At 35.6% G+C, this 13,442-nt stretch overlaps 2 protein-coding genes across 5 annotated transcripts; both read left to right on the top strand.

Annotated features, from left to right (window-relative positions):
• The first annotated feature begins 2,101 nt into the window (after nucleotides 1–2,101).
• LOC114544017 (interferon-induced helicase C domain-containing protein 1-like) lies at nucleotides 2,102–6,691 on the top strand. 3 transcript variants are annotated; one of them, XM_028562774.1, is made up of 10 exons: nucleotides 2,102–2,454; nucleotides 2,779–2,841; nucleotides 2,957–3,096; nucleotides 3,264–3,531; nucleotides 3,623–3,828; nucleotides 3,997–4,140; nucleotides 4,205–4,342; nucleotides 4,623–5,247; nucleotides 5,464–5,795; nucleotides 5,966–6,691. In XM_028562774.1, the coding sequence occupies exons 1-10, from the start codon at nucleotides 2,169–2,171 to the stop codon at nucleotides 6,407–6,409; spliced, it is 2,646 nt and encodes an 881-aa protein (XP_028418575.1). In that variant the 5' UTR covers nucleotides 2,102–2,168; the 3' UTR covers nucleotides 6,410–6,691. The 3 variants fall into 3 exon arrangements, with proteins under 3 accessions (XP_028418575.1, XP_028418574.1, XP_028418573.1); XM_028562773.1 differs by having other exon boundaries at nucleotides 3,994–4,140; XM_028562772.1 differs by having other exon boundaries at nucleotides 3,623–4,140.
• Nucleotides 6,692–6,920: 229 nt separating this feature from the next.
• LOC114544019 (rhotekin-2-like) lies at nucleotides 6,921–11,891 on the top strand. Of its 2 annotated transcripts, XM_028562776.1 has the most exons (11): nucleotides 6,921–7,024; nucleotides 8,269–8,494; nucleotides 8,711–8,757; nucleotides 8,858–8,920; nucleotides 9,003–9,123; nucleotides 9,409–9,614; nucleotides 9,739–9,890; nucleotides 10,143–10,271; nucleotides 10,488–10,782; nucleotides 10,969–11,008; nucleotides 11,283–11,375. In XM_028562776.1, the coding sequence occupies exons 1-10, from the start codon at nucleotides 7,003–7,005 to the stop codon at nucleotides 10,986–10,988; spliced, it is 1,281 nt and encodes a 426-aa protein (XP_028418577.1). In that variant the 5' UTR covers nucleotides 6,921–7,002; the 3' UTR covers nucleotides 10,989–11,008; nucleotides 11,283–11,375. The 2 variants fall into 2 exon arrangements, with proteins under 2 accessions (XP_028418577.1, XP_028418576.1); XM_028562775.1 differs by lacking the exon at nucleotides 10,969–11,008 and having other exon boundaries at nucleotides 11,283–11,891.
• Nucleotides 11,892–13,442: the final 1,551 nt, after the last annotated feature.

The raw sequence follows: 13,442 nt of genomic DNA, 5'->3' as shown, positions 1-13,442 counted from the left end.
TGTATTCGTTGCTGCTTGTTCGTCAGGTCAATGGTATATGTGTAGCCATTCAAGGGTAATGTGAAAGATTGTGCTCCTAAATTGTGAATGATAAAGATTTGGTTTTTGATCTTTATTCAAAGGTTCATAATACAAACATTCAACTTACCAGATAAGAAGTTCTCTTCAAGTATTTCATTGCTGCTTGGATTCTGAGATGTGCTAGAAGCGTCTTGACCAGCTCCATCAAAGGGGTCCATTGATTTTGATCGTTTTGCCAAAACCAGAGTCCATTTCGTACCAAACAATCCCCAGGCGCTGCCTTTACCCATGAAGAGGTCGATAAACGACGAATGTTCCACGTCTGGTTTCCTAAATTTGGATTACATTCCCATCATAAATGACTGTGTCGCTTACTTGAACATTTCATGATCATGAAGACTTACCTGCTTGTGTTTTTGCAATCATATCCTCGAAATAAATATGAAAGAGTGAGTCTTGCGCTCCGCTAATATTTATCTCCAGAGAGATATCCTTGTTCACGTCGGAATAATCCCATTCAATCAATTGATTATACTTTGCGGGAAAACGAACCCACTTTTCTATGCCATCATCCATTGTTAGTTTAATTTGCCAGATATATGGTAAATTGTTCCAGTGTCTTTTACAAAGACGACCATAGCGACAGTTTCCTCTCAGATGAAATCCACATACTTCGTCAATTGTTGGTGGATCGGCACGATTCAAAGCGACTGTCTTCGCTAAGTTTATGAAATTTTGGTAATTTATAATTCGTTGTGCAATAACTGACCTTTCGAGTGCTGTAAAGTTTTTCGTCAGACGGATCTTTTCTTCCAGCACGTCGTGACTTTTTCCACAGTCAGATCCTACATTTTCACACCCTCCTGTAGAGAAAGCGTTGCATAAATGCAATTTCATACAGGAGTCTCCGGTTGGACAACCGTGGACGGTGTTGTAAGACGAGCATACTTCAAGATTGTCAATCATTCCATCAGATTGTCCGAGAATGACGTTTCGTAACAAAGGTAACAATGATTCTTCCTGAAGCTTCTCGAGATGAAACTTTCGCAGAATTCCTAGTTCATGCTCATCAGAGACATCATGATTAAGCGAGCAATTCGCATTTTCGCAGCCTGCTTTTATAAATGAAGGACAAACGTGTAATCGCGAACAATTAGCAAACACGCATTCACCATTGACATAATTTTTGCATAACTCAATAGCAACTTTCGCTTTCAACGTGGCTCGATTACCAGGTTTCTCAACTTCAAGTTTTAGAACGTCACTCAAGGATGTTTGCAGCAGTGGATAGTAGCCTTCCTTGTCTAAAAATGAAACCGCTTCATTGCTTAGTGAACGTAATTTCATATCCGTCACGTCTATTATTCCACCATTTTTACAAACCATTGCAAACAACTCCTTCGCTATCTCCTCCGTTTCATTATGCGCCATGACTGATGATCTTAAAGCTTTAGACAAGCTAGTATTTTATTGAAAATTCCTACTTTGTTTGGTTTAAAGAACTGTTAATAGTAAATGGGCAACTGATATTCTTGATACTAGAATATTCTTAGAACTGTAAGGGAAATTCCAGGAAGTTCGTACAGGAAATGCCGCAAAGAAAAAGTGAAAATGCAAACTTAGCTGTTATTCTACTAGGATGGATTGAACTTTACTTCTACGCATTTCTGTTGAATTTTACCATATGATTTAAGCCTCTCTCAAACGTAATAAGATGATGAGAAATCGTTCAACCTGGTGAGCAAACTCGTACCCTTTTAAATCTTTTTCTTCCCGCGAAAAAACCCTGGGTACGAGGTAGCCTGATGAAAGGTTTTGGAACATTTAGGCTATACCGTGATTAGGCTTCCATAGTGTTGATTCCCCCAACAATTTAATAGATATATTAAAAATGATAGTTTTTCCAGAAAAGGCTATCTAAAAATATATCATAAATCGCTGTGGTAAGCTAAGAGTTGAATTGCCAGACATGACGTCATTGTATGTGGTGTTCTGGGAATTCCCTCAACGGGTATTCCCGGGAAACTGACTATAAAAACATTCGACGTGTAATATTGTTTCACTTCTTGTTGTGATTTGATGCACTTGAGAAGATTTGTTTTAAAGCTAAAGAGAAACACGGCTGTCAGATTTCTTTTACTTTCACAATGGTCGAAGGAGAGTGGAAAAACGTTAAACGAAGGGAAAGATACATCAGAGAAGAAATAGATCCTTTGAAATTATTGAGAATTCTTGACGGTGACACTCTGACGAAGTCAGACTGTGAAAATATTCAAGCAGCTTGTATTAATCACGGTCCGATTCATGCAACCGAAAATGAACTTCTCAGACGATTGGAAAAGAGGGGTCCTCAAGCATTCTCGAAATTCGTGAAGGCTCTTCGCGAAACAGGACAAGATCACGCTGCTCAACTTTTAGACCCAAAGTGTGAAGGTAATTTGACACCAAAATATTAAAACATTAATGAATGTCGTTGTACTAAACTACTAAAAATAGGCAGAAATATTTATTACCGACCTGGAATCCCTGCCTTGCGAACTAAATATAAAGGACACGTTTTCGAAATCGAGGTCTTGTTTACTTAGCAAAAAATTATTATGACAATACGTTGGGTAAGTCCCATGTTATAATATATATCCACAGTCATACATGGAAGTTACTGGTGGCTCTCAGCAATAGTTAATAAAGCAATAATGATGTTTAGGTCTTCAGGACCATCACCAACTTTATTGCTTAATACTTCAATTTTTTCTGTAGTAACTGGTGCAATCTCAAATGAAAAGCGAGATGATAGAGTCCTTGAAGCAGGAGTTGCTGCAGGTATTCTACTGCTGTTGAATGCCAATGGCTGAATTTATTCTCTTCTCATTAATTGAGTATTTAAATATTAATTGATAGATTCCTCTGTGGCTAAAAGGGTTTTAAATTTTTTTAGATATAAGAGTGAAGATATTTCTGTTAGAACCAACTGAGGAACAGGTTAAGGAATTGGAAACATTCTGTGACAGATTTAAAAAATCTCATTTTGATGAGACTGGTAATCTTCGTCAACATTTTAATGGTTTTCTGAGTGAGGTATAATGGGAAATGATTTAGTTACTTCACTTCATGTATTATTCCTTGATCCATCAACTACAAGATTTTTGAATTTAAAGTTTTAGCCAGAACCTGATCTTGCTACATTCGAGTGGTGATTATATTGTTGAACGTGTTGACCATATCCTTTGACTTTTTATTTTTAGAATGTTGAAAAGTTTGTCAATCTTGTGAAGTCAACGTATGACATTAAAAGTCAGTTAATTTTGATTTTCCGTTTTTCTGATGTTGATGCAGCCAATACATTTTGGCATGATTTTACCAATGGAAACTTGAAGTCCATTATTAAGGAAAAGCTTCAAAGTTTCCCCTGCCAGAACAACTGTTTCAAAAATGAGGATATACAGTTTGATATTGTGGTTGATGAAGAAGACTTCACAAAAGTTTACAACACTCTTAAGGACCCAAAAGAATGTATGTTTCAAAATAATAGTTTTATAGACTTTAATTGTCATTATTTTTCCTGTAGTCATTGATATAAATTCTTAAAATATTAAACTTGTAGATGGTGAGATATTGGTTGATGGTATGGAAAAACAGGAGCTGAAATTGCATGAATACCAGCTTGAGCTTGCAAAACCTGCTCTTGAAGGCAGGAATTCCATCATCTGTGCTCCTACTGGAAGTGGTAAAACATTTGTTGCAATGGAGGTGATCAGGCACATCACTGCAAAACCAGATCACAAGTTTGTGGCATTCATAGTAAACACAGTAAGCTTGGTTGAGCAACAACAGTCATACTTGGAACGATATCTTCCATACTCTGTATCAATATCAAGTGCATGTGGTAGCTATCAGGACATTCATCTTCCAAGTATTTTGAAAGAAAATAATGTTGTTGTGATGACAGCACAGTTGTTATTGAATTGTTTGAAGAAGAAGCCTGCAGTTGATGAAGAAGATCATCCTGGAGGAGTCAAAATATCTCAGTTTTCTCTTCTTGTGTTTGATGAATGTCACCACACAACCAAAGATCATCCATACAATGAGATTATGAGGTGGTACTTGAGACATAAATTTGAGGTAATTTGTTTTGAATTATTTACTTTCGTTTGTCAGTTTCTTATAATCACTCTTATTTCTACAGGCTGATTCCCCAATCCTGCCACAGATTATTGGTTTATCAGCTTCTCTTGGTATTGGTACTGGCAATCATGGATCAGGTTCTAAGGCTGAAGAACACATCATGGGATTATTGGCTAATATGGATATCCATGATTTACAAGTTAGTTTCCGAAATTGTTCCACTTAAGATAATCTAATAGTCACACGGGTCGCGAGTTTTTGCCCTGCGTCAGGGAAAAAACTTGCGAAAAAAAACTTGCAAAAAAAATCGTGATTTAATTTAAACTAGATAAACTCATACTGGAGTAGTCTAATTCATTGTGGAGGCCAGTGTCAGGGTCATTTCTTATTGGTCAAGTGTTACTACAGAAAACCAAACTAAATCAGCATCATTCTTGATAGATTGATACATTTTTTTAACTACATGTTACTGCGTTCAGGTATATACCGGAGAATCACAAGACGTCAGTACAAATATCACTCCGATATCACGTGATGAAAGCAACGTATTTCATAGAACAATCGATGATGTCATGTGCAATATTGAAAAGATGCTTTCACCATCTCAATCTTCAGACAGATCCACCTACCAGCATGGTAGTCAGCCCTATGAAAACTGGGTGGTCAAGTTATGCAGTGCAGGTTTAGACAGGGATAAATTAACCTGCGCTGAACATCTCAAGTTCTACAATAATTCACTGATGATGAACATTGAGTTACGTACCGAAGACGCGCTACAATATTTGCGTAAATCTATCAGCCCATTAAACCACGAGCAATCAACAGAGGTTGAGAAAAAACTTGACGAGTTTTTTGTAAACGCAGAGAGAATCATCAAAGAAGATCCCAGTCATTGTGAACCAAACCCTTTTCTGAAAAAACTCGAGACACGATTACAGGAAAAGTTTTCATCTGATGATGGTGGGAAATCAAAAGGGATTATATTCGTGCGAACAAGAGAATCAGCCACAGCTCTGGTTAATTGGATGAAAAATTCGCAGATTTTGAAAGATTTGGTGAAGAATCCAACTTCAGTTATTGGATGTGGTCAGCGGAATGGAAAAGGTAACTGTCTAAATATAATTCAGTTGCATTTTTTTCTTTTTAGCTTCTGTAAGAAAACTGTGTGAGTAATGAGCATGAATTCAGTGTATTTTGATCGTTCTTATCAATTTTGATCAAGTTCTTTACTCATTTTAAAGCAGATCAACAGAAACTTCTCTGCAATTCATTCGTTTACTGTGGTTTATACCATTGTGGGTTTTTCTCCATTATTTTCAGTTGGAATGCCTAAAGCCAAACAAGATAAAGAAATTAAAAGCTTTCGTGATGGTGAATGCAATGTAATTGTAGCAACCTCGGTTCTGTTGGAAGGGATTGATATTCCTGAATGCAATTTCGCTATCAACTATGGCATGCCGGGTAATGAAATTACGTTTATGCAAGCACGGGGAAGAGTCAGATCAAACGATCCTGTTGACTATCAATATGACATCATAGTGCCTCGTGACCAGGTCATGCTCAAACAACGAGACTTGCAAAAAGAAAAATTGATGAACGAAACTATTAAGAAGGTGGAAAAGGAGACAAAGAAGGAAAATTTCCGGGAGAAGGTAGGTTATATTATCTTCTTTGACGCTGAACTACCTACGCACATTAAGGCTGGAGCGTTAAATCTTGTCCGTAAGATCTTAATTTAGCATTAAACACACCTGATATAATTTCGAGATTTGACTGAATTTTTATCAATTATTTCACTCACATCTTACCATCCTGTTTAAAGGTTGAAAAACGTCAAAGAGTTTACTACGAATATTTAAAGAATCTTACCAAAGCATCCAGTAATGTTAATTTGGTTCCTGAAGATGTCAATTTTCATTGTGTCAAATGTGATACGTTTGCGTGCAAGGCACGTGACATTAAAAAGTTCAGCTCGGCATTTATCGTTCCTAATTATGACAAGAATCTCCACAATGCCATCTTTGAAGAGGTCACTCCAAAAATTATGTGTGGTGGTCTGAATCGGAACAGCAAGACAATTTGCAAGAATTGCAGGCGGGATTGGGGTAACCGAGCAAAGAATGAATTTGGTGAATTCCCGTTGATAAAGATCGAGTCATTTCGTGTAAAAAATTCTTCTAAATCAGTAGATCACTGGTGTAAGAGATGGAAGGAATTTCCTTTCGACCTGGAAACATTCAATCCAGATACAGATCTGAATAATTAGGTAAATGTAATTGCCACCATCCTCCTATATGACTGAATTCTGAAACGCTAGTGGTTTGATGTTGGTGGCAGTTTTCAACCAATAAAATATACTGGACAATCACAAGAATTTCTGAACTCTAAAGAATGGGCGAAACTAGTTCATATGAGTCCTAAATATTGTGAAAACAATATTGTACCAGGACTCCAATTAACGAAGGAACAATTTTATTAAATTTTGGAGAAACTGAAAGTTTTTCCTCAGTTTTAATTGATTTAATACCTGAATCTCATTAAACAAAATCGGGCTTTAATTAATAAAAGTTCATTATGAATTGCTTTAGCGCACGAATTCCGATATTTTAACGCTATAAGTTTTGAAAAGTTTTTCAGTAATAAAAAATTAAATATAATGGAAACTACCCGGCCGGAAGAAGAAACCTCACATTTTTGCTGCAGGTTTATGTACCGGGGTTCTCTCTCTGGTGTCTTATCTCGTAGGGATATGACGTTTCTCACCGGAAATGAAGGAGTCTTTATGCAAAGGTAAACTTTATCAAAGAATAAAAAATGTTGTTTTAAATGTGAAAGAAGCTAGGATTTCTCTTGCTGTGAATGCCTGCTGGCTTTACAAAAGGTAAAATCTATTATATTTACATACAAACGTAAACATTGTGCGTTTTTACGACCATATCAAGATCGTCTTTGAGTAATATTAATGTTTAAAATTTGAAGTACCCTCGTGGAAAAGGCTTCGAAATATTGTCCTTTTGTATTTAATATGATGTCAATTTCCTCTGCCTGCTGGGTAAAATCTGCCATCTGGACCTTAATAAATAGCCAAATAATCTCCCCTATTTGTTTTGAAAAAGCTTATCTATGTCGTTTTGACATTCTAAGGACTGAAATTATTTGCGGAAGTTTTGAAATTAAATAATATTGAAAGTGTATTCCATGCAAGGTTTATAAATATTACACGATTTCTTAAAAAACACAATACTGGTCTTCACAACCACAATGGCTGTTATGAATCAAACCCAGTCGTTATGAATTTTGGCTAAAAAATCCAGAAACGATATAAAAATAAAATAGCCTGAGATTTCTGTTTATAAAGTTCGTGAGGTTAAATATTGCAACAATATTGTAAATTTCCGTCAAAAATATAATAACATTATGTATCAAAAAACTTTTTATTCCAACTTCGTGGCTAAAGAAATATGAAACAAGTCATTTTAGGAGATGTTAGTTATCATTAGGATGATTTGAAATTGACAATACAACAATGTTAAAATCCTTATCAAGAACCATGTATTTGCTAATATACGCGACTAGTTTCGAATTCAAATTTTCAGAATTTGCTTTTAAAAAGCAACCCTAAATTACCGTAAATGAAATCAGAAGTGCAGTGATGCCTTGCCTGTCAGTTTGTGTAGTATTTAAAATCATGAAATGTATGGTTCATAGTATAAGTTGATGGTAAAAACGTGTTTGAACATATTGTTTAGTCATGGCTAAATATTCTCCTGCAAACTGGAAAGTAATAATTATTCCTGTGTAATCTGATACCATTAATTAATGAGATAAAATTGATAAAATCATAGTAATAACCACAATTTAGTTAATATGGTAATTGATGCCTAAAAATGTAGATTTCCTGTAGAAAGTCTCCTTGTTTAGGAGTTAAATATGTACTGTATATCTATTTTTTTCTACCATGAGCTTGAGTTGTATATGAGCTAATGGCATAGCCAATGAGGCAAGGCTGATGTAGCTTCCAGCCAGCCTTCAATGTCAAAATATTGCCAAATTTAAATTTTTTGGTTTGACAGCTCTTGTACAGAAAGTATCAAGTTTCTGTTTTCATTTTAATTTATTGTTTAGTTATGGAAGACACAGAAATTCAAGAGAAAATAAATTATGAAGTGAAGATGAGAGAGGGAACAGTGAAGTTATTAGAGGCTTGTCATGAACAGTCTCAAGCTTTGGAGGGAGCAAAGAATTTACTTACAATCAATGCAAGGATTATTGCTCTCATGTCTTTGCTGCAGAGAAACAGAAAACAAACCATGAATTCTAAAACGAGGCCAAATATTTCCAAGATACACAGGTGGGATCTTCGATCAACAATATAATTACCAGTAGTCAAGTAATAGTTGTTTTAGCTGCTTTACTTTATAGTACATCTACATGTAAGTACATGCAATGGCTTAACAGCATGCATGGAGGAATTTCTACTCATCTTATTCCCTGCAATTATTAATGTTTTAATCAAATCATTTCATGACTCTCCAGCCTTCATAGCATTTATTGTAATTTGTTTTAGTGGTGAGAAATTACTCATTCCATGTCAGGGAAAAGTCTCAATTTCAGGTATAACACATTATTATATTTGTTACATATCATCAGGTACCACTCTAGATACCTAGGTAGAGTATATTTTTAATTGGTTTGATGTCTTGTTTCTTTTAAGACATTCGTGTTCCTTTAATGTGGAATGAAGAAGAACATTTTAGAGCTAAAGAAAGCATTTCAGGTAATGAAATAAGATTCCTGGCACTGAGTGTTATTCTGACATGCATATTGAGATTAATATCTAGATGTATTATCTATTTTAGAGATTAGTCGAATATATCACGTGTTTTGCATTCTGAAACTTGGTGGGCAAGTTGCTGAGACAGGCTTAGTGGAAGTTGATCAGTCATCAACAGATGTAACACTTGATGATGTTGTTGCATTGTAAGTACATAAATCAATACTTGTATTGAACTTAGAAAGCATTGATGGCAGAATTTGTTTGTTTGCGCTTCGCTCCCCCAGCTTTTTATTCTTGCTTTACAACAAGTCGAAAATGCATCGCTGGCATAATATTTAAATATCTTAAATTACTTGACTATCACATGTAGGTTTGAGATATTGTCCTTGACCTTGTCTTACTTTTGTCTCCTTCCTAATAACTCACCTTTAATTCAGCAGTCCATAGTCGTGAGGCAAAGAAAAAATAACTGCATTGTTTATTTTCAGTGATAATGTGGATCCTGATTTCAAATTAAATATAGAGATTTACTACACAACAACATCAACCAATGATCTCCATTCTGGTCATAAGAAACATGTTCATAGAAGCAACTCTGATGGTAGCTATGGACCTAAGTATGTTTTAGCTGGTCATGCATCTCTTGGGGTTGATGATGTTGATGATTCAATTAAAATACATGATATTAAGAAAGGTAAATGTCATGATCTCATTAATTTGTGATAACTTTCCACAAATGACATTTTAAAATCAAACAACATGGTTTATTGTCTTAAAGTAAAGTCTAAGTATGAATCTCAACCAATATTCATTTCCAGGAGCAGTCGGTGCAAGTCCTACAGCATCAGCAGTAACAGCTGATGATTCACATACAGCTAACCTTCCATTGTGGAGTCAGTTTTGCTGTCGACTGGCTGCTGTTCCACAATCTAATGAATCCAATGTAACTGAAGGTGTTCTCTTCCTGCAGGTATAATGATTACATTCTTTAATAAAAACTGGAATGGATTTACTTAGCAGGTGCAAATTTGGATAACATTGGATATCCGACTTTTGGTGAATTTTTATACATAAAAAAATTAGTTCCCAATCATCTTAAAGGCTTTTTCATGCGATGTTATCTGAACTCATATTAGCAGCTGATTTATTGTCCATGAAAGAGTGTTGTCTGATAATAATTAATTATGTGATTGATTGTGATTTATATGATTTTCTGGTTAAGAGTATGACCCATCGCAAACCATCATGGACAAGATACTGGTGTCGGCTACGAAAAGCTGAAATGGAGTTCTGGGATTGTGGTGAAGATGCAAAAGAGGGCAAAGCAAAACATGTCATTAACTTAAACAAGGTCAGGTTGCCTAATTCTTGAACAACAACTTCATTAGCGATTAACAACTCTAAAACCTTGCAAGTTAGTAACTTCAAAATACTCATCTGTAAACATACTAGATGTTAGTATGAGATTTGTAGTTTGTAAAAGGCGTTTTTCCCTATCAATTGGCGTACTGCATGTTTTACCTGATTCGATTTCCATCTTCAATTTTGCGTTGTTTTGGTACAATAGGGGATGGAAGTGGATGTACATCTTCAAGGTAATTGTGAATATGATCACATCATAATACTCACGTGTTCAGACGATGAAAAAGAACCGGTATTTGCCTGTGAATGTGAGCAAGATTTCGTGAGATGGAAGAAAGATTTGCGCCAATCTTTGGTCGACCTTAGAGCCTGGAAACAAGCCTATGAATGTGACATAACTTTAACTGATCCAACACCAAAAAAATTGCCCGTGTTTTCAAGAATATCATTGTACGATCAGATTGATGTGGAGATAATGGTCGAAGATGATATTGATGAAGGTTGGTTAATCAATAATCATAGTTTTCGTCTTTATCAATGGTAGCTCTACACACATGAATTACGACAATGTCCTTGCGATTTCTCAATTGGTTTGAAGTAAAGAAGGTGTTAACTAGGGTATTTTCCCATGAAAGCATTTTCATTTATGTTTTCCGTCAACCCAGTTTGCTTATATTTCTCCATAGAACCTACAAAAGCCGAGTAAATGTTTTGTAAACATTGAAGGTGAGAGGTTTCTAGGCTTTCACGACTTGATCATACAATGATTCACAACCAAATTATAACATAATCGTCGTTAATTTTAATCAAACCAATCATGATCAACGAATTAATTAAATAATCAATTTCCAAATAAAAGTATCAATAAACAATGGATCATCAAAGAGATTACCGAGGTTTGTCGGCAGGTTTTTGCAAATCTGGTAGCGAGAGATTTCGATTGCTGCTAGCACTTACAATAAATGAAACTTTTAGCTGTGCATTTCTCTTTCTTGTGTAGACATCACTCGCTCGATTTTTGAACGTAACGTTAAAAAAAATGGTTCAACGAGTTCTGAATCTCCACGAAGCCGAAAATCTTCAGAACATTTGGACGAGGTTGAACGAAGATTAAGAGCAAGTTCTAAGGATTCCACGGACTCGCACCTTCAACTGTCGCCTAAATGCATTGAAGAAGTACATTATGAAACGACAATATAAGAAATAGGTGGAGTAACGATCTTTTAAACAATTATCATTCGTTCGCACTGAGATGTGATATCGCGTGATAAGTTTAATGAAAGCTACAGTAAGATCTCGGTAGATGCCACTCCTTTCTACAGAGAGGCAGATCGGCCTGTATACATTTGATTCAGATATTCAATTTTAGTAAGTTTTGATACCTTAAGGCCTTCTGGTTAGAGTGGCTCAAAATTTTTCTGTCTGCCAGGGGGTGTTTACTAAGAACAGGTAAAACTGCTTCACATTCCGCCGTGTAGCCTCTCTAACTTTTTTTGCTGTTTTAGCCTGTGATTAAAGATTGTGAATGGTATATTTGTTTTCATAGGAAGAAAGATACTATTTAGCTTTCAAGAAATACTTTTTCTCCTTTCATATATTGCTGAAATTAACCCAAATTTATTTTCCAAACCACATTCATTCACTCGTACTGAATTACGTACTTTTTGCATTAATTTGAACAAATTTGATTTGGTTCACTGATTTGTTTTGGGAAGAATTCGATTATTTTTTCTTTTACAAAATAAAGTCTCTATAACCAATAGGGTGTTATGAATTTAAAATTAGGCCGTGTAATTTATTCTGCACGCCCCAAAATCCGCCACTGGGAAAGGAGATTTTCTGTACTGCTGCTAAACCCTGGGCCACTGATATCAACTGCACTAATTTTCCTGGGGATACCATTGCTAGAAAACAAAATGTAAATAATATATTTCAGAACTATTTTATGCCAAGAGTGCAAGTGAAGAATTGTCAGTTTTCAGATTTAAAATATATTGGAACCAAAGATGATTTGGAGATTAATTTGGAGATGTATTTCTACTTTTTATTATATTAAGCGGCTCTTTTCGCAACTTTGCCTGTTTGCATCCCATGTTACTCATTCTTTGCAGTTTACATCCTATGTTACTCATCCTTTGCAGTTTGCATCCCATGTTACTCATTCTTTGCAGTTTACATCCTATGTTACTCATTCTTTGCAGTTTACATCCTATGTTACTCATTCTTTGCAGTTTACATCCTATGTCACTCATTCTTTGCAGTTTGCATCCCATGTCACTCATTCTTTGCAGTTTGCATCCCATGTTACTCATTCTTTGCAGTTTGCATCCCATGTTACTCATCCTTTGCAGTTTGCATCCCATGTTACTCATTCTTTGCAGTTTACATCCCATGTTACTCATTCTTTGCAGTTTACATCCCATGTTACTCATTCTTTGCAGTTTACATCCCATGTTACTCATTCTTTGCAGTTTACATCCTATGTTACTCATTCTTTGCAGTTTACATCCCATGTTACTCATTCTTTGCAGTTTACATCCCATGTTACTCATTCTTTGCAGTTTACATCCCATGTTACTCATTCTTTGCAGTTTACATCCTATGTTACTCATTCTTTGCAGTTTACATCCCATGTTACTCATTCTTTGCAGTTTACATCCCATGTTACTCATTCTTTGCAGTTTACATCCCATGTTACTCATTCTTTGCAGTTTACATCCTATGTTACTCATTCTTTGCAGTTTACATCCTATGTTACTCATTCTTTGCAGTTTGCATCCCATGTCACTCATTCTTTGCAGTTTGCATCCCATGTTACTCATTCTTTGCAGTTTGCATCCCATGTTACTCATCCTTTGCAGTTTGCATCCCATGTTACTCATTCTTTGCAGTTTACATCCCATGTTACTCATTCTTTGCAGTTTACATCCCATGTTACTCATTCATTCCCTGTCATCTACTGTCATCCTGTAATCTACCATTCCCTGTCACCTACTGTCATTACTATGGTTGGATATGTTAGGCTATGGAGCTAGTAAAATTAGTAACCACCGGGTTTGCGAATATCGAAAGATAAAAAAATGGTAAAAGAAAATTGCTACCATTTACCGAGAAAAAAAAGTTGTTATAGTTTTCGTTTGAAAAGATTAACGCCGGAAAA

This window comes from Dendronephthya gigantea, unplaced genomic scaffold (genome assembly GCF_004324835.1).
Source record: "Dendronephthya gigantea isolate DGI-Jeju-01 unplaced genomic scaffold, DenGig_1.0 000617F, whole genome shotgun sequence".
NCBI lineage: Eukaryota > Metazoa > Cnidaria > Anthozoa > Malacalcyonacea > Nephtheidae > Dendronephthya > Dendronephthya gigantea.
This window is presented reverse-complemented; position numbering and strand designations above follow the sequence as displayed.

Coding starts and splice junctions, on each gene's coding strand:
- LOC114544017 (XM_028562772.1), top strand. CDS start 2,169: ATGGTCGAAGGAGAGTGGAAAAACGTTAAACGAAGGGAAAGATACATC. Junction 2,455..2,778: donor TTTAGACCCAAAGTGTGAAG/GTAATTTGACAC, acceptor TTTTTTCTGTAG/TAACTGGTGCAATCTCAAAT. Junction 4,343..4,622: donor TGGATATCCATGATTTACAA/GTTAGTTTCCGA, acceptor TACTGCGTTCAG/GTATATACCGGAGAATCACA.
- LOC114544019 (XM_028562775.1), top strand. CDS start 7,003: ATGCCTGCTGGCTTTACAAAAG. Junction 8,758..8,857: donor GGGAAAAGTCTCAATTTCAG/GTATAACACATT, acceptor GTTTCTTTTAAG/ACATTCGTGTTCCTTTAATG. Junction 9,124..9,408: donor CTTGATGATGTTGTTGCATT/GTAAGTACATAA, acceptor GTTTATTTTCAG/TGATAATGTGGATCCTGATT.